Source organism: Gallinula chloropus (assembly GCF_964237585.1).
Source record: "Gallinula chloropus genome assembly, chromosome: 19".
NCBI classification, from domain to species: domain Eukaryota; kingdom Metazoa; phylum Chordata; class Aves; order Gruiformes; family Rallidae; genus Gallinula; species Gallinula chloropus.
The window spans coordinates 8,685,083-8,704,619 of NC_140104.1; the positions used below are offsets into that span (position 1 = coordinate 8,685,083).

The following is a 19,537-nucleotide window of genomic DNA, read 5'->3' on the forward strand; positions in this document are numbered from 1 at the left end:
GCCCCTGTAGAGAAACTTTGAAGCATGCTGAGGACCTGTCTGAAGAGCAGTTGTTTCTCAGAGAATGGCCCCATGTACCTTTTCCTGCCTCCTGATTCCCAGCATGGGGATGTGCTGTCTCAGTGGCATGGTGCCCTGCCTTGTGGCCATGAGTTGAGTTAATGCCAGGCTTCCCTGGTCCTCAGGAATGGGACCTAGGGAAGGGCGAGGAAGCTCTGTGCTTGGCCTCGTCACCCTTGGTAAAGGTTTTGTGGCCTGACCTGGTATGGTTTGATGACCGTGTCTGCTTTTCAGGCCTTGCCTGTTCCCAGGTTCCCAGTGGCTCCACACAGGAGATGCCCCACGTGTGGGGCTTGCACGGTTTGTGTCCTGAACATCTATAACCTGTCGTGTAACCGAAACCAGAGCAGCCTGCGGTGTGTTCTGTGGTGTGTGTGCTGCAGAGTGATGCTTCTTCCTTTCCTTTCCCACCAAATGGCAGCTGATTCCCCCCTCTCCAGTGGGTAATGTACAGAGGGAGGGAATGTTTCCCAACAAGGAGAACGGGAACATACATTAGAAGAAACCGCAAACACTAACAGCTTGTTATGGAAACACGATCTGGAAATAACAGATTCCTTGTGAAAATAAAAGTGCAAAATATTATTTTTAACCTTTCTATAGGTTTTAAAAATGTTGGCTGGTGGGTTTTGGGTTCTGTTCTCCTCCTGTTTCTATACGAGCTCCTGTGGCTCTGCTCTGGCTCCCAGGGCTAGTCCTGTCCCGCCGCACGTGTACCTCTAACTGCAGTTTCAGTGGGGGCAAGATGGATTTAAGAAATTCTTGTTTCCCCACCTTTGGCACACGGTCCTGTGCTGGTGCTGCAGCTCAGCACCTCTGCACTGTGCCAAGCAGCAGCTCTGCCTGGTTGGAAAAGGGTTGGGATGGGGATGGGAATGGACTGCAATGAAGTTAAATTTTACTCTGGAGCATAAAAGCAGCAAGTGGAGTCAGACTCTGACCGAGGGGTTCGGAGCGGGGCTGGTGGAAGCAACTGGTTTGAATGGTTTGCAGAATGGCCCAACAAATCACTGCACCAGCACAGGTGAGGGGGAGATGCTTTGCTGCTGAGGGCAGAAGGATTTGGGAACTACTTAAACTGCCTGTGCCAGAGAAGATGTTCATATGAGCAGTGCTTCCTAATTTTCCTTTGTGCTTTTAATGCATGGGTTGGGTCTCAAAATAAATGAGGAGACCTCAGTGTAGAACCACAGAACCATGGAAGGGCTGGGGCTGAGAGGGACCTTTAAATATCATCTGATGCCAAGGGTTGCTCTAAGTCCCATCCGGCCTTGAACACTTCCAGAGATGGGGCATCTGTGACTCCTCTGGGCAGAAGAGCTGCTCCTGCCATCTGTACTGGTCCTGTCGTCCTCACTGAGCAGGTCTGGCACGTAGCCCTGTGTCCCACCAGACTGATTTCCAGGCGGCTCAAGTAGGAAAGCAAGTTAACTTGTACTTGCTTGAATTGCAATCTACCTTCTAAAAATAAAGCTGCAGACAGTTGCTTAATTCATCACCCAAACGGGCTCGTGGCTGACCAGCATCAATATGCAGGATTGCTTTTATCCTTGGCCTTTCTCAGCCAAGCCCTCCTGTCCCGAGCTCTGCGATGGTCGGTGGGTATGGGAATAGTTGGGGTGCCTCTGCAAAGCCCTTGAAGTGCAGTGCTAGCACTTAGGTGTTTGCTGAATCAATACACCATTAGGTGCATGGACCAGGGACCTTGTCTTTCATTTGAATGGTGACGCACCCCAAATTGATCTTTGAAGTTACTGGAACAGCATCAGATTTTTAATGCGAAGTCCTGCCAGGGTTTATGTTATATTGCACTGGTAGGTGACTAACGTGGGCTCTTCTTGTGGTATTTCATCAGTTTTCAGATAGCTGCATGTTAACTCATAGCAGATGTATTGCTGGGCAAAGCTTTTAGTGTTGCTCTTTAACCTCACTGCTGTCAATGCAAGAGGACCTGTGAGATTTTGCTGCTGTACGGAGAATCCACCTTGCTCAGAGCATCCGCAGTAGCAGTTGAGTGCCTGGAGTCCCCCTCCTGTGCTGGAGCCTCAGCAGGTGACTCCCAGACATTGGGAATAAGACATGCCTCTTCTGGAGGAGCCGTCCCTGCTCATGTGCTGCTAGTCAGGTCTTCAGGGAGGAAAAAAGGCAGAAAAGGTCTGGGGTGAGAAGCCTGGGGAGTATTTTGTGTGCAGCTACTTCAGTGACCGATGGTGGAGGGAAAGGGTCCTTGAATTAAACTGAGCACAGAGTGCTGATGCCAGACTGTCACGCTGAGAAGGTGGTTTAAAACTGCACCAATCCAGTCGTGTTGCCTCCACACTGAGCTGGTGTGTCCCAGGACGCTGTGCTGGAGCCCTGGGACAGGCTGCCCAGGGGGTTGTGGAGTCTCCATCTCTGGAGATATTCCAGCCCCGTCTGGATGCCGACCTGTGTGACCTGTCCCAGGGACCCTGCTTTGGCAGGGGGTTGGACCTGATGAGCTCTCAAAGTCCCTTCCAGCCCCTGTGATTCTGTGAGTCTGTGCTGGGTGTCAGTTCTCTCTGTTCAGTGGCTGCTGTGTCGGGTGCTCTTCTACCGATTTTTCTCCTCCCCTATTTAGCTGAGTGTTCTTTGCTTTCTTACTGCTCCTCAGGCACGATGGTTCTTCGGGGTAGTATCAGTCTGAAATAACCAGGAGGAGATTGCTTTGGACTGTTCTGAACTTTGTGGAAATACGCTGCTTGGTGGGGAAACGGTTCTGCCGGCATCCCAGTGAGATTGAATCCTTGAAAGCTGGCGGGCCTTAGGCAGAGCTTAATAAAGTGAGCTCTCTGGTGCTCTCCAGCATCCTGAGCATGGATGTGGTGTGCCTGGAGTCAGACATCTCGCTAAATGATCTTAGTGATGTTTTTGACCCCAATTCTCCTTTCTGTTATACATTGTCATTTACTACTTCTTGCCTCCCCCCAGCCTCCTTCTCTCCAGTAAATAACACGGATATTTCCAGAATATGATGGTCCCATATGTTAGTCAGAGATATAAATTTGGGCTTGTGTCATAATGTGCAAGTGAGATTGCTACAAACCATTCTTTTCTTTGCCTTTTCTGCAGGCACGCTTCATCCATCCATCCCCCCTCGCAGATAGATCCAGTCTGTTATCTGGATTTGTGAGTCAGCTGCTGGTGCTGCATATGTCACTCCCTTACTTGGCAACTGCCTCAAATATATCAATGCCTTGCCTGCAGAATATAGATCCTTCCTTACAACTCATGTATCGTGCACTGCTGATGTAATGATGTGGCTTATTACAGCATATTTCATCCCCCAGAGCACTGTGAGCTGCTTAGTGGTCACAGGAGCCCCTCTTCGTGTTCCTGATGTAGGGATGCTTTGGGGTGCACATACCGGCTGCTGAATGCCATGTGCAGGGGGGCATGGGGGGGTGGTGGGGAGAGCATGGAGAGCTGTATCCTTTTGAAACCCTGGAGCACGCTGAGGGCAGCGCAGTGCTTTGAGACAAGCCAGTAACAAGTGACTGGTCTGGTGATGGGAATCTCTGGTTGGAACGGGGAGCACCCGGCAGCAGGACATCTCCTGGGGCGGTAATGGCAGCACAGGCTTGGGAAGAGCATCGCTCTAATTAAATTGCCAGGAATGCTTCACACGTGTCTGGAGTTCTCCCTGGGATATGAATCACTTTCAGTCTTGTCTTTCGGATCTGAACAAGGTATCTCTGCGTAAGCCTCCCTTCGAAGCTCTGCCTGTTCTTCCTGCTGGGCTGCAGAGAGCCTCTCCTAGCCTACTGTGTTCTGACTCTGAACCAGTTTTGTTCCCAAGTCCTGCCTTTTTTTTCAACAAGCTATTTTAAAAATGTGAAGCAGAATGGTAGGCACTGATATCCTCAGACTTTCAGGGAGCACAGATCTATGTCCAAGCCCTTCTAGTAGTCCCAGGCTTTAGAATCAACTAAATCATTTCCCTGAACTCAACAGCCTCAGCCAGTTGAAGGATTCCTGTTATTTTGTGCCTGAGGTGAATCTTGATCAGGAAATTATCGTTTGGAACCAGAGCTTGGTAGTGTAATGGCCTAAACAGGGCGAGACTGGCTTTGAAATTCTCCTGATGACTGTATTCTCCTTGCACCGGGTGCTGATCCTCCCTCTGGCTCTGAAGGTAATTTCTCCGTGTTTCCATTTCCATATAGATAAGAAAACTTCAATTCTGAGTATCTGTATGTGCATACATATATACATACATAGGTGTAGAAATGTATATTTATGTTAAAACATTTCAGATGAGGCTCCACACGACTCTCTTCATCCATCCTGTTTGTAGAGTCCAAGGTGGGAAGAAGCCTTGGAGCTGCCTGCCTGTTCCCATGATGGTGTGAGTGCAGCTCTGCCTAAGTCATTCCTGACAGACGTTCGAGTCCGTCCTAAATATATTAAATAACAAGGAGCTGGGCTGTCCTGGGCAGTCTGTTTTGGGGGTTGTCTGGCTGGGCTGTGGGGAAACATGGATGATTATTGTACGCCCACACATCACAGTTATTTAAGTGGAATCTTAATGGTCTGTTGGACAAAGTAATTTTAATGAGAATGATTCAAATAATTTTCCATGAATGGGAGATTTTTTTAGTGATTAAATCCATTTGGATTACAGGTAAAATATACTTAAATTCTCAGTTGGTCTGTGCCTGGCTGAAATCCCTGCTTGCCAATCAGCAGCACAGCAGTGTTCATCTCTGCCTCTTCTGAGTTCACGTTTGCCATTCGGTGTGGAGCCAGAGGTTCCACATTTTCTTGAAGCCACCATTCTCCAGTCACCACACTCCAGTTACTCCACAGTGAACCAACATGGCTTTTGCCTGGCCAAGGGCACCAAGCAGCTCGGTGGATCCATGCAGCTGGAATGTTGATTCTGCCACTGAACTCTAGTGTTTAAGCTCATTTATAGAATTATTCCCCCCAAAAGTGATGTCCTACGTTCTGATCCCTTTTCTTTTGAGTTTCCTTTGCAAGAGCACAGGGAGGCTTTGGGGAGCAAAGGAGGCTGACAGAGCCCCTTGTATCTGGTAGCCCCTTGGTTGCCTGGGGTGTAGGTGTAACCTCTGGTCAGAGGAACTTGTGCTGTTAGGTCTGAGAAATGAAAGGTCTGAGCACAAACTGGGTAACAACTGTGTAAAACCTGCTGCAGGGAGAAAAGAGAAAATCCCAGGGCTCCTGCTCCACCAAAGCTGCAAAGGAAAATCAGTGCCTGTTAGTCTGCCAATTACCCTTATCCTTAATGAGTCCTCCCTCTAATAGTCTGTATTTGCAGCGATCAGCAGGACACCACTAAAAACTTCAGCAGTTTTCCATCATTTCCAGCATCACCTATGACATCCCACCCTTTGGCATCTATTCCAATGTCTCATAAAACACCCCTGAAAGCCCATCTGTTGTCTCCTCTCCTTCCCACCCTCGCTGAGAGGTCACACAGAGGCAATACCCGCCGTGTAGCACCCTGCACGCCTCAGGCCGTTTACCCCATCTGCTTTGCTTTCTCCTGAGTCAGACTTTGCTCATTAGCCTTCAGATCTCTGGCTGAAGCAGGGTGGGAAGTGCCTTTCCCTAGGAGAGCCACCTGGGCTGGAACACCCGTGGTGCTTAGCTTAGTGAGAGCTGGAATCTTCAAAGACAACTCCTTTAATGCTCTCCTTGCTTCCTTCAATTTTCAGTGCCCTGGCAGTATCCCCTCTTTGTTCCTGGGGGCTTTGTGTTCCCCTTTCTGTAGGCATGTGCCTTCCATGCTCTGAAACTTGTGCTGCAGGATGGCCTAAACAACCAAGGCAGGTTGCAACTAAAAATGTAGCTTTTCCAGAAATCTTTCCCAAATTATTTCCACCCATTCTCTTCCCTCCTCCACCCTCAGCATTAAGGCTCAGGAGCTCTCGGATATTCTTCCCTCGCTTCCCTATGGAAGTCGCTTCCTCAGCCAAGGTTTCTGTCAGTAGGGATAACATTTCCCTTTGTGTAGCAGACCCCTTTCTCAGCAGGCTGGGGAGCCTGGGTGGCTGGGTGCTTCACCACCGTCCTTTATGAATCATATCAATACTGCATTTTACCAGAGGTTTTCTCCATCCTAGAAAACTCCTGTCTCCTTATGAAATATACTGCTAGTTTAAGGAGAGAGTAATGTATTTACTAAAACTCTGCTCAGCCTAGGAATAATTTTGCTGTGGAGATTAAATTTTTATATCATCTTGAAGAAAACCAACTCTTTGTCAGTCCCCCAGGGATCCAGTGTCTGGCCGTTTCAGCAGGAGCATCTCAGATCTTAGCAGCTCTAAGCAGTGTCTTTTTTTCCCCCTTCTGTTCCTGCAGTCTAAGAGCAATATATTCCATTTGTCCCAAGGTTCAGATGTTTTAGGAGATGCCAAAAAACCCCCAGTTTTCGTTTCTAAGGTACTTGTTGGGTGAACGTGGGTGAAGGATGAGCGAAGCTCACAACTGTTCAGAGCTCTGATCTGCTCTGAACATCTAATCTTGATGCAGCCCATTACCATCTCATGAGCTTGCAAAACTCACTGGGGAGTGAATTCCCTCCAACAATCGAGCTCTCTTTGTGGGGGATTAGTGCTGTTTATCGCTATAGATAGGCTGGAGCAGGCATCAGGAAAGACTTTTTGGCAGTGGTTCAGCACTTCTGCTTTGGTGCCTGCCCAGAACAATAAAGGACTTGGTCTGTGACTTGGGAACAGTTCCAAATCCCTACTTTTTAGCCCAGTTCTTCAAGGCAATAAGCTGATGGGGTCATGCTCTCACTCTTTCTTGTTTGCTGCATCCCTGCGTGTAACTTCTGGCCCTTCTGGGCCAATTTCAAGCAGGTTTGGTAAAGGGCTGGAGGTTTTCAAAGGGTGAAGGTGCTACATGCATGTGGCAGGCAGAAGCCACAGCATGTGGCTGAGGTGGAACCAGCCCTGGCTGGGTGCATGTGGGGAAGGACAAGCTTTGGGGGCCGCATCCCCTTTCTGCTCCCACATCACCAGAGGCACTGGTTTGTTGGCAACACTGTGCGGTCTGAATGCCATACGGGCTGTTGTTTGTCCTTTGAGACCCAAGCAGCGCTCCCATGCCGGCTGTGAAGGGCAAACACAAAGGGGATGAAAGGTGTCTGGGCTACCTCCAGAGACCCACAGCCGATAGCTCTCGGCTCCTGGTGTGTGCTGGGGCCCTGCTGCGGTGGAAAAAGGCAATTTGGAGATCAGGTGAGAGGGCTGGGAGGAAGAGGAGTGAAAAGAGCTCCCCCAGTTGCATGTGGGAGCCCTCTTCAGAGGGTGGGCTGCTGGGTTCAGTCTCCCTTAGGCTTGGGAAGCACTGGGTGTCTGTGCACCCACACGCAGGTTAGTGTGAAGCCCAGGGAGCTCTCTGCTGAGGAGGAGCGTTCCCTGGGTTCCTGAGCTGCCTGGGCTGGGCTGGGGATAACTCCTGAAGTTACAGCAAAACCTCCCAGACATGTGCCCCCCTTTTGCAGCCCTAAAACAGGGAATGAATAAACTAGTGGATTGGGGGGCTCTGCTGTGACCATTTGTTTTCAGTCCAGCCACTCCTGAGACATCTTTTCATCCAGCTGGAAGCAAATTTCATCCTCTTCTGTTTGGACATGAATTATCATCCCTGTCAAATGCTACTTGAGTGTTGCTTCAAAGTACTGTACACCAGAGCGACATCCCAGCTGCATGGACAAACCCTTCTGACAGCCTGGGCTGGAGGCTGGAGTATTTCATGGGCACAGAGACAGAGCAGAGATCCTGTCGCATCACACCTGGGAACATTCATCCCAGTGCAGATGTGTGTCCTGCCCTGGGTGGCACTGAAGGAGGATGATGGTCTCACAGTAGCACCCAGCCCAACATGTATGACTCAATCTCTTTACTTGAATCCTTTGATGAAACGAAACGGGTTTGGGTGTACTCGCTGGGACAGGGTTTGTAGCAGTGCAAGGACTGAGCAGTTTGAATGTAGAAGTGAGGGAACGTACATAGTGAGAAGAGAGAGTTGTATGCTCTGTGTGCGTGTCTAGCTGTAATGATTATGGTCTTGGAATAAAGCAGTTAATGGCATTAGAGGCTCGTCAGTCAAAGCTCCAGAATATGAAGTCATGTCTTGGCATTTCTCTGGTGCCTCTGCAGTCAACAGAGGCTTCATTTCAGCAAGACCTTCACTGCGGAGGCCACGACTGTGTTTTGGGAGCAATGGAGTGGGCCCAAGCCCTTTGTGTATCTTTACTCTGTAATAAACCCACAGATATGCTCCCCAGTAGCTCTCACCCTGCTCTCAGTCAGGGTGAGGATTGAAGGTTCAGAGTACACCCAGCCTTCAGCTGCAGAGCAGCCAGCTGATTTCCTTGGCAGAAAGCAATCCGTGCAGCTCCCGCTGCTCCCACAGTCCACCAGACTGAGCAGCCTGGAAAAGGCTGGTGCAGGTAGTTCATGTGGTGGTTGGTGTTTCAAATGCAGAGAGCTGGAATCCTCACCTCTAATCTCAGAATCACTACTGAGATGCTGCCCTAAGGAGCTGAGATAGCTTAGTCAAGACAGAGGTCAGTGTCTCTGGAGACTGATGTAGATCCTGTGGTGGATGAGTTAGCCTTGGAGGGAGGAGTCTTTCCCTGTTGACTTCAAGTGTGGCTCTCTGTGAGAAAAGCTGTCTTGGGTGTCCGAGTTAAGTATAGTCTCTTGGTAATAACCCAAAGTCATGGTTTTTAAACCTGTTTTAAAGAGATCAAGGTGCTGTGACAACAGCGGTTCTGATGTCCCACTGCCCAGCACCAAGGTCCTCCTCTGACCACAGACCCTCTGCCAGCCCCAATCCAGCTCCAAAAGTTCCCTCTTTAGCCCTTCTTGCAGATGTGTAGGTTCAAATCACCAGTGAGATACGTGTTGCAATGACTGAGGAGAAGCAAACCCAAGCTTTAAAAGCAAACTAGTAGATCCTGAGGATAGCTGCAGGGAGGTATGAGCTGTGGAAGGGCTTCCTGGCTCAGCGTTACAGCCTTTCTGACTGGTATTGACCATTTCTTAGGGATTTTGATGGAAACATTTCACAGGAGAGGTGAAGAAGGAGAAATTAAAATGATAAACTGAATTTCTGTTGGAATGTATCTGTTGTAGTGGTAAAACCATCAGCTGATGAACTGAGAAAGCTGTTTTGTCTTTCTGATGGAATGTGAAGCAAGACATGGTTTAGGGTACCTGAGGAACCATGTATCTACAGGTGCACTCTTCCTGAGTAGAAAAGATCTGATTTTCCTAAAGAAGTAGAAGTTTTGAGAAGAATTGTCTCTTTGTGAGAGTAATTTTTAAGAATACTGGTTTGATTTGGTTGGGGTCTGTGTCTGAAATGAAATTGGTGTCTCCTCTTTGCAAGGAAGCTGAACCTTGTCCCTCCTGCCACCTGCTCCTGGGAAGTTCCTGGAGTTGGGAAGTTCTTGGAGCTATCTGCTGGTCTTCTGCAGGCCAGGAAGCTTCACCTTTCCCAGCTTCTTGCCTTGCTCCTCTGGCTGTTGCTGAGCCTGGAGATGGAAAAAGGCAGCCCGGATATCTAATCCATCCCCACATCACAGCAGCTGCTGCTTGCAGTTGATTTGTTATTATTGTCCTCAGATAAAATCTAATCAAGCCCAGGGCAGTCAGAGGGACTCCATCAACTCTCAGGAGCTCCCTAGCAGGGAAGGCTGTTTAGAGGTTCCTTGTCAGAAGGAATCATAATAATAATAATTTCTATTCAAGTGCTTCAAGCTGTGATTTACATTCATAGGTGATTTTCTTACTGCCTCGTGATGCTTCTTTTTGGGGAATAGAGTGTTTAAATCTGTGTCATCTGGGTGGGGAGGCTGAGTGTTTGGGAATCCAGGGGTAGGTTTGGGAGCTGGACTATGCTCTTGAATCCCGAAGCCTTGTGCAGACCCTCAAGGTTATTGTCCCTTTGAAGCATCAGTGGTGATGACAGCCAGTTCTGCTCTCAGAGTCAGGACTCTGCCATTAAAACAAAGGGGAATGTACCCCCGTGTATTTATTTAAAGAGAATAAATTAAAAATCCACAAAACAATCCATCAGTTTAGGGGTTTTTTTTCTGACCAAAAAGAAGAGCATCTCTGATAACAGAAAAATATTAAGATTCCAGGTGTCTTGTATAATAAATAACAACGTGAGCATGAAGTTGGCTTCCACATCACCACCACGTCATCTGTATGGCTCATGTTGAACTTTGCCTCTTTCCTTCAGCTATGCAGATATAAATAAATAATCCTGCTCAATAAAGGTCTGGGAATGTTATACTTTAACAGATAAGAAAGCTTTGAGGGGAAATTGTTTTTAAATCCATAACATTTGTATGCTGTTCACTGTTCATACTGAGCAAAAATTCATTCAGTTGGCAGTTAACCAACCCTATTTTATTCTTATTCTGTGTTCAACCTATCCTTCTCCTGGGGACATCTAACCTTATATGTAATTACCTCTCTGAGAGTGGGAAGGAGGCCTAAATAACCTTCCTAACAACTAAATAAATGCACAGATCCCTGGGACAGGTTATCAGTTGCATACTGGTAGCAGAGCTATCAGGAACAGCATGTCTGAGCCATGAAGAATTTCAAAATTGGAGTCATTTTCTTTCCAGCACTGGGCCAGAGAACGGGCATTTGAAATGTTTTCAGAAAACCAAAATAACCCACCCTGGGTTTTGAGATTATTTTTGTTTCTCTGATAGGTTGGAAGTAACAGTGATGGATTTTCACAGTGATGTTGGCTTTTTTTTTTTTTTTATTCCCTCTTAAGGTCTGTCCAAGTCACTTGGTCTCATTGAAGGCTATGGTGGACGTGGTAAAGGTGGGCTTCCAGCCACCCTGTCACCTGAGGAGGAGGAGAAGGCGAAGGGACCGCATGAGAAATACGGCTACAACTCCTACCTCAGTGAGAAGATTTCACTGGATCGTTCCATACCAGATTATCGTCCAACCAAGTAAGTACCAGCTGCTCTGTGAAGGAGTGTGTGTATTCAGGTAACAGCTGAGAGCCAGGGGTGATGGATACATTCATGTTCTTATGCAATAGTGCTCGCTCCTCCCTCCTCATCAATCCCAGGGCCATGATCAGTGAGGAGCCACTGATGTAGTTTGGCTGAAAGGGAGCTGATCCGTAAAGGTGATTGTCAGGAAGAGAAAATGAGCGTCTTCCCACTCTTCTCTCTTGCTTTTTAAAGTGATGTGTTACTGTCACAGCATCACAGAATCACCAGGTTGGAAAAGACCTATAAGATCATCAAGTCCAACTGCTCCTGTCCTGTGCTAAACCATATCCCTGAGCACCTCATCTGTCCCTTTTTAAAATACACTTGGGGAGGGGACTCAGCCCCTCTCTGGGCAGCCTGTTCCAGGCCCCAACAACTCTTTCAGGGAAGAACTTTTCCCTCACATCTGCTCTGACCCTGCCCTGGCACAGCTTGAGGCCATTGCCCCTTGTCCCATCTCCTGTCCCTTGGCTGACACCCTCCCTTCAGGTAGTTGTAAGTGGTGAGGAGGTCTCCCCTCAGCCTCCTCTTCTCCAGGGTGAACATCCCCAGCTCCCTCAGCTGCTCCTCAGAGGATTTGCCCTCCAGCCCCTTCTGACCAACTGACCAACAATAAACCTAGCAGATCAGCCTGGTCCTTCACAGTTTCTGTAGAAAACTGAAGAAAACCACTGCAGCTCATTTTCTTGAGGTTTGTGTAGAAAAGTCTTGCAGGCTGTGGGCAGCACCGTGGCTACTTCCAATCTGGAAGCAGTAATTGTTTTCCAGAACACGCAGGAATCTCATCTGAAAAGTCCAAAATCCTAATCAAGCAAGTTAGAAATGTGTTGCCTATGCCTGTTCCATTACACCTCTGTTCCACAGCGAGACTTTCTATTTTATTTCAAGTCCCCTGCACCACAACACCAGTCCTCCCTTATTTTCACCGAAGGAGGAGCGCTCTCGGTCACCCAGAGCGTAATGCCATTACCAACGTCACCCTGAAAGCACACGGCATCGCATGCCCAGCACAACCTCTCCTGCTCTGCACAAGGTCAGCACTGGGAACATCAGTATGACTGAGCTGGCAGGCACAGCTCCCTTAGGGCATCGGTACCACACACCTATTTCATTCACCCGCACTGCCAGCTGCAGTTTTGGGAATGGCAGCAGTGCAAAACCCAAGGCTGTTCACACGGTGATGGGCAGGGCAGGCCTTCCATGGGCAGGGCAGGCTTTCCAGCAGCCTTATGTTTTAAAGAAAGGAAAGACAATCTCTCAAATAAACTGCTTTTTATAAGTAAGCTGAAGGTGTTAATCCAGACTACCAAAAAGAAACACCACGATTATCAACTGGACTCGATGATCTCAAGGGTCTTTTCCAACTGAAATCATTCTGTGATTCCCTGAATCAAGAGAAGCAAGGTACCATACTCCTGGCCCTGGGAAAGACCTTACCTTCTCCTAAATGCTATCCTGCATCCAACACCTCTTGGACCACTTTCTCCAGGGAAACATCTCTATCCTTTCTGCTTCACCTGGGCAGGGACTCAAAAGCCCATCATGCTGGGACTCGCGATGCCTCCTCACTGCCATCATCTGCCTGCAGATCCCTCTGAGCAGAGCTACCTGCACCTCCCAACCATCAGTGGTGCTGACCACGAGGTGCAGGAAGCTTTAATACAGGAAGGTTCCTCACTCCCCTTGACTTTGCAGCCACAAAGAGGGAGCAGGAAAAGGACTGAGAGGTCCAACCCAGCATGGCATCACACTCGAGAGAGCGACACTTGATCACATTAATCTTTTTCTTAAAAAAAGCCCACCCAAAAAACCCCAGACAAGATAAAATGAAAAGGACAAAATGTGTGAGCGACAGCCACTGCAAGGAACAGTCCAAGCCCATCGGCATTCCAGAGGCTGAACAGCCTTTACATGAGCCAAACAGGCTTGGCTATTATATTTAAAACTAATACAGGCTTTGTAATGCTTATCAGCTGGAGGGTTTTCAACAGTTTTTTTCCCCACTAATGCCGCAATTTCAAACCCATTTAGGCTAATTTCCTTTGACTTGAATCTATTTTAATCAGAGACCAGGATACTTGACTTAAATGGTTTGTATTAAACCCTTCATAAAATCAGCAATAAAATCGCATGCACAAAATAACGAATGGATCTTCCAGTCAGGAGTAGAAAAAGGTGAAACTTTGCAAAAGCCTCCAGCAGAACCCAGCCCATTTCACAGCCAGACCAACAACCATGCTCTCACAAGACCAAAGCAATTGTTTCCTAAAAAAAAAAAAGCAAGCAATGACCAAAACACACTCCAAGAGTTATTACATAGATAAAAGCCACTAAGTTACACAGCTGCAGTCGGTACCCACAAATTCTCTCCAAACCATTATCCCAGCTCCAAAATGATGCATATTTAATAAATTGCCATGTCCGCTCTGTCCCCTCCACCATCCTCCCATGAAATGACAGACAGTGGCACTGAGGAAGAGTACAATGGAAACCTAAAAACGTCAGAATTAATCCTTTTTTCTTCCCCCCCCACCCCAAGATCTGAAAAAAGAATATTACTTCTCAAATTAATTCTCACAAAGTAATACTGCCTCTGCTAGAAGTCAGAGTTCTGGATGAGAAATGAAAATAAGGAGCTCAGACTCCGGTAACTGCCTGGGAAGGTCTCACTTCAAGGATTTGTCATTGTAGTGGGATTTGCATATCGTATAGCCAAAGGTGCAATTTGTACCTGCAATTCATTTTGTCCAGACAAACCATACCAGCAGAATTGGAGGCTGGGACTCTGTCCCTTTGAAAACTCATCCAAATATTTCTGTTGTCAGTGGTCGACAGCCTTGGAAACTCTGAGTGGCTGCTTGAAATTCATGCAGCATGCAGAGAAGTGAAGGAACAAAAGCTCTCCATGCTCTCACATCCTTAACAATTTGCCAGTACGGTGGAGACACGGAGCTGCATCCCCTTGCTGCATGATTTTCAATGGTTTGCAGATGCCAAGCTAAGGCTTTGTCACTGTCCTAAAGACACAGGCGCTGGACACATATCTTACAGAATCTTAATCTCTTTTGGCTCTTTTGTTGTTTTTTTTTCCCCTTTAGTCAGGAATTTCACTCCAGGCCTGGAGAAACCATCACTCTCCTGTGCTGGGGAACACTCTGCCAGCTGTATCAAAAATTAACTTTCATAAAGATAAAATTACAGCAGGTGCTTTCCCACACTTGTAACAAAATGATTTGGCATCTCACTTAAAGTCTATTCTTCTGCTTAGTAGGTAAACATCATCATCACCATCATCATAAAAGGTCATTCTGGAAGAACAGTAGAGGAAGAATATTGCCGCCTGAGGTACCCAGCTCCTTCAGTGGTGCCTGCACAGATCTCCAAAGGAGATCCCACAGCAGCGCCCCGGGAAGAGGACTGGGCTGGGAAGATGGTGAGGGCAGCCAGAGAGTTCTGCAGGTCTGCAGGAGTCATGGAGCTGACAAGGGAGAGGAGTCTTTGCACACACTTACAGGGTAAAAGACACCAAAAGCCAACAGCTCAGTGAACGGCCCTTTAGCAGATGTCAGCTGCTTATCGCATTACTACCACCCAAAGTATCAGACACAGTGTGGCCAGTAGGTCTGGGGAGGGGATTGTGCCCCTGTACTGGGCACTGGTGAGGCTGCACCTCGAGTGCTGGGTCCAGTTCTGGGCTCCTCACCATCAGAAGGACATTGAGGTCCTAGAGCGAGTCCACAGAAGAGCAACTGCACAGAAGCAGTCCCAGCTTCTTGCCTATGAAGGATGAGGAGGGGGGTTAAGATGTGTTTTCTTTTTAGGAAGTGAGGCATAGGTACATGGGGCTGCCAGCCATCCCCACTTTGCTGCTAGATCTGATGCACCTCTGCTTTATTCAGTGGTGGATGATCTAATGGGAACCCCTCCTACGTGTAGAGGGAAAATCAAAATTGTGGTGTTAGCTCAGCCTGCCTGTCCCGTTTTATCCAGCATCTAATCTCTTATAGTGGAATTACCAGATGCTTCAGGTTGAAGAAATCATATGAAGGAAAACTATGAAATAATCTGCCCATCTGGTACGTTCCTCCTTCTCTACTCTCTCTCTTCAATCCTATCTAATATAAATGTGGAGTTCTCATTATCTCTTTAAAAGTCTGTTCCTCTCTGGAATCCCGCTAAGCTCTGATTCAGAGGTATTTTATGGCATTATGGGATTAAGAGTAGATTTAAGAAAAATAATACCCACAATTGTTAGGACTATTGAATCATTGGGTGAAGATGACATATTCCTGCTGCTGCGAATCTCTCCACAGCTGTTCTCGTGCAGGCAAGCTTCAGGGCAGGAGAGCGAAGAGGAAACATGGTGCAAGCGATAAGCAACTTGCACAGATGGATTTTTGGAGGTTTTGAGGGTTTCCCCCCACAGGGGACCTCCCCCTCCTCCTGCCTGCCTTGCGGGTCCCGCACATGTGTCAGGCGAAGGCGTCTCGGGAGCCTGATCTGGTGTGGTTGTGCAGCACAAGCCTGGTGAAAGGTTTGCATTCTCTGGCTGGACCACATGGGCTCAGAGCAGCATCCAGGGCAGAGCTGTCCCATCACCTGGAAGCCATTGCTGAAGTCTGAACAGTTCGATATCACTGACTTGATTTTCGTTTTCCCAGTTTGGGGGTTGAGTCAGAGTCATTCCACTCCAGTGTCTCAAGTGGCTGAATCACCCGTTTATTTCCGTAGCTGCCTTCCTGGGAGCCTGGGAGCAGTTGGGCTGTGCAGCACCATCTGGCTCTGCCTGGGTTATTACCAGGGCTTTCTGTGGAGCAGCTAGTTGAAAGTCTTTCTTTGGGATATAGTGGCTGGGACCAGGAGTTTTAGAAAAGACTTGGGGTCCTTGTTTGACAACTGAACTAAGTACTGAATCCATCCCTGATTTTATTTGTACCTAAAGTGGTCTGTGTGTGCCTGAGGCACTGCTCACTTTGGGGTCCCTGCCCACCCCTGGAGAGCCTCTTGCCCTCTGGCGTGGTGCTACCTTTGGGTCTCAGCCCCCACTCAGGTTACTGTGGTGTCGGAGGGCCCAAGGATTGGAGTTTGGTTTTATGATCAAAACTGAACACATCTTTGGAAAGTCATGAATGTGGATGTGACTTGGATACTTCAGGGCTGTCCAGGAGGATGGGCCCTGGAGAGCTGGAGTTCAGCCTCCTGTCAGTGAGATTCCACCTGCCTTCCCAACGCTGGTGCTAGACTCAAGGCGTTCTTGTCCTGCACTGGCCATATTGGCTCCCGGGGGCTTCCCCTGCCAGCTACAGGACTGCCCATGTTTTGTGCCATGAGGCTCAGCCCTGTGGTTGGCTCTGATGGGGCACCAGAAAGTCTCTGCAGGGTTCATGTGCTCTCGTGTGTGAGTGTTTTCTTGCAAAGAAGAGCCAGTCTCTTCCACTGTGGCAATAACTCAGAATATCTGGCTTTGCAGGTGTCTTCATCTCCATTTTCTTTCTCAGCACATACCATGATGCTGGTGGGTACATCTGCTTTGTACACCTGGCGTCACATTTCCCTAACCAGTCTGTGATCCTATCCCCAACCATTCTGTGCTTTGTCTTAATGTCTCATTTGTACAACCTCCTTCAAGCTTTGCAGGAAGCAGAATGCTTTTTGCTCTCCCCCCTGCCAAACCAGCGAATTCTTTTTGCCAGGCAGAGCTGAGACCTGCAGACATCATTGCAGCAAGAGAGCTCTTTATTGGTGGTTTCAAGTTTTGTGGAGCCAGAATGTTCTTGAAGTCACCCATTTGTGATGTTATGCCTGTTACTTAGTTATGTCCTGCCCTAGGGTGCTTAGCCAGGCTTGATGAAATGAGAGTGAGCAGAAGGACAGCGCTTGAGAAGACAAAAACAAACTACTTGAATTACGCCGGTGATATTTGATGGGAAATAGTTTCATGGCTGTTAGTTTGTTGTCATTGCTGTTTAGTGCAAAGAAAAGAGGTCAGGAGAGCTTCTTCCCTCCTGCATGCACAGCACGGGGTTTTACCTTTTGGAGAGGTTTTTGGTTTGGTTTATTTTGCAATCTCACTTAGAAACAACAGCAAGGAAAAGAGAGGCAAGACGTGGTCTTTCTTCATCAAATAACAAGGGAAAAACTATTGAGGAGTCAAGACAGTGTAAGAAGGGGAAGAAAAAGACTATTTGGATGTAAAATTCTGTTTGGATAGCATGTGGGAGTGGATGTACAACCAGTTCTTTTTCGTAGAGATGAAAGTTATCTTCTCTCCTGCTAGATAGCTGTGGTCTCATCCAGGGTTGGATGAAAAATATTCTTGCCTGTGGCTTTTTACGGATTAAGTTATAAAAAAAGGAAAAGGGATATTTTCCAATACTTGGAAAGATGCCACCTGAAGATTTTTTTGGAGAACAAGTAAAGAAATCAAACAGTGTATATTGGTGTCAGAGGTCTGGCACGAAGGAAAAGACTCACCTAAACTAGATGGGGTTTGCAGTTCAGGGGCAGGTTCCTGGATGCTTTCGGCCCATCCACCTGATCTCCATGTGGCTTTAGGTGTTTTTCCTCTGCCAGGCTGCAGGTGTTCCTTGAGCTTTCCAGAGGAACGCTGGAGGTTGTGCTCAGAATCACAGTCACCAGGTTGGAAAACACCTTTAAGATCATCAAGTCCAACCATTCCTGTCCTGTGCTAAACCATATCCCTAAGTACCCGTCTTTTAAACACACCCAGGGAAGGTGACTCAGCCCCTCCCTGGGCAGCCTGTTCCACATCCCCACAACTCTTTCAGGGAAGGATTTTTCCCTCACATCTGCTCTGACCCTGCCCTGGCACAGCTTGAGCCCATTGCCCCTTGTCCCCTGGCTGAAGAGACCATCGCCCACCTCTCTGCACCCTCCTGTCAGGTCAGTGTAGGTGGGGAGAAGGTCTCCCCTCAGCCTCCTCTTCTCCAGGCTGAACACCCCCAGCTCCCTCAGCTGCTCCTCAGAGGATTTGCCCTCCAGCCCCTTCCCCAGCCTGATTGCCCTTCTCTGGACACAGCTCAGTGTGTCCCCTCTCTGCTCTGAGGAGGGTGATGGTGGGAGGGTACCAGCAAACCCAGCTGCAGACCTGAAACAGTTTGGTTTTTCTTTCTCTGTCATGGTCTGCGGAGCCACCGTCACTGTGCTGTGTGTGTGGGCACTGCCTGTAGCCAGGACACCCCCATGCACCCCCCACCTCCCTGGGGACAGTGCTGCAACCTCTGGGTGATTTGCACCAGAGTGAGAAGCTGCTCTGTCGCTGTATCCCTCTGCCAGGGCAAACACACCCCGCCAGGCTACTGAACAAACACCGGTATTGACCTGTGTTCCTCAGCACGTCCTGATACACACGTACAGAGCGATTGTTATTGGACTTCCAATAATTCTTTGCCTTGAAAACTGGGCAGGTGAAGTCTCTGAGGACACACTTGTTCAGCTGGGCTTTGTGTTTGCAGGTTATTTTTTATGCCTGTTACTGTGATCTATTAGAGGGAGCCAGCTCCATGGCACCGGGCGCGTGGGGCCTCGGGCACACAGGCACACGGGGGGTTGGTGCCAGTGAGATCTGTGAACAGTCACCCTGGCATGGAAACCCCTGACTTCCTGCTGGGAAGGTTAGGGGTTATTTTGTACTGAATTCTGTATTTAGGTATGTGCTCTGAAGTCCCAAGATACAGAACTTCAGGCTAGTTTGGGTGTGAAGGGACCTCAGAACTCCCCTCCAGTGCCCGCCCACTATAAGTTCCCTCAGAACCCACAAATGCATCTCATCAGGTGCCATGGACTTCTGCACCTTCAGGTTCCTCAGATGTTCTCAGACTTTATCTTCTCCCAGGCCCTGCCAGATTTAACTCTATCAGGACTTTAGCCTTTATAACCCAATCCCTGATGCTCAGACAGTTCCTCTGTATCTCTCCCAGGCTCCTGCCCTTGCTTCCAGCCTCTGTAGCTTCCCTTTTGCATTTGAGTTTGCCCAGGACCTCCTTGCTCATCCATGCAGGCCCAGCTTCCTCTTTGCTGGGATGCCTTGCTCCTGAGCTCAGAGGAGGTGATCCTGGAATATGAACCAGCTGTCTCAGGCCCCTCTTTCCTCCAGGGCTTTGATCCATGGGGCTCTACAAGGAAGGTCCCTGAAGAAGCCAAAGTCTGCTCTCCTGAAGTTCAGGGTTGTCTTTAACCTCAGTCCATGAGAAAATGGAAAGTAACTTTAGTGGCTATGAGGAGATTCTCTCTCTGTCATTCTGCTGCCCAGCGTGATCTTGGGGCGCTGGGCCTGTGGCTTTATGTACACAGTAATGAATTATTGGGGTGTTTTTTTGCTGTAGATTCCACTAATTGTCAATTTTCCCTTCCTGACTACAAAATTATTCCCTGTTCTTGTAAGTCTGGAACACAATGCTTCAGGGGAGACTCCTGTCTGTGAAG

General features: G+C 48.2%; 1 protein-coding gene across 1 annotated transcript in view; it reads left to right on the plus strand.

Annotated features, from left to right (window-relative positions):
- The window catches only part of GALNT17 (polypeptide N-acetylgalactosaminyltransferase 17), a gene marked incomplete at both ends in the record, with an annotated part of 211,297 nt that overhangs the window by 44,570 nt on the left and 147,190 nt on the right, over nt 1-19,537 (plus strand). The window contains one exon of the mRNA XM_084273005.1: nt 10,861-11,044. Coding sequence (XP_084129131.1) covers nt 10,861-11,044 — 184 coding nt within the window. The remainder of the gene's footprint in view (nt 1-10,860; nt 11,045-19,537) is intronic.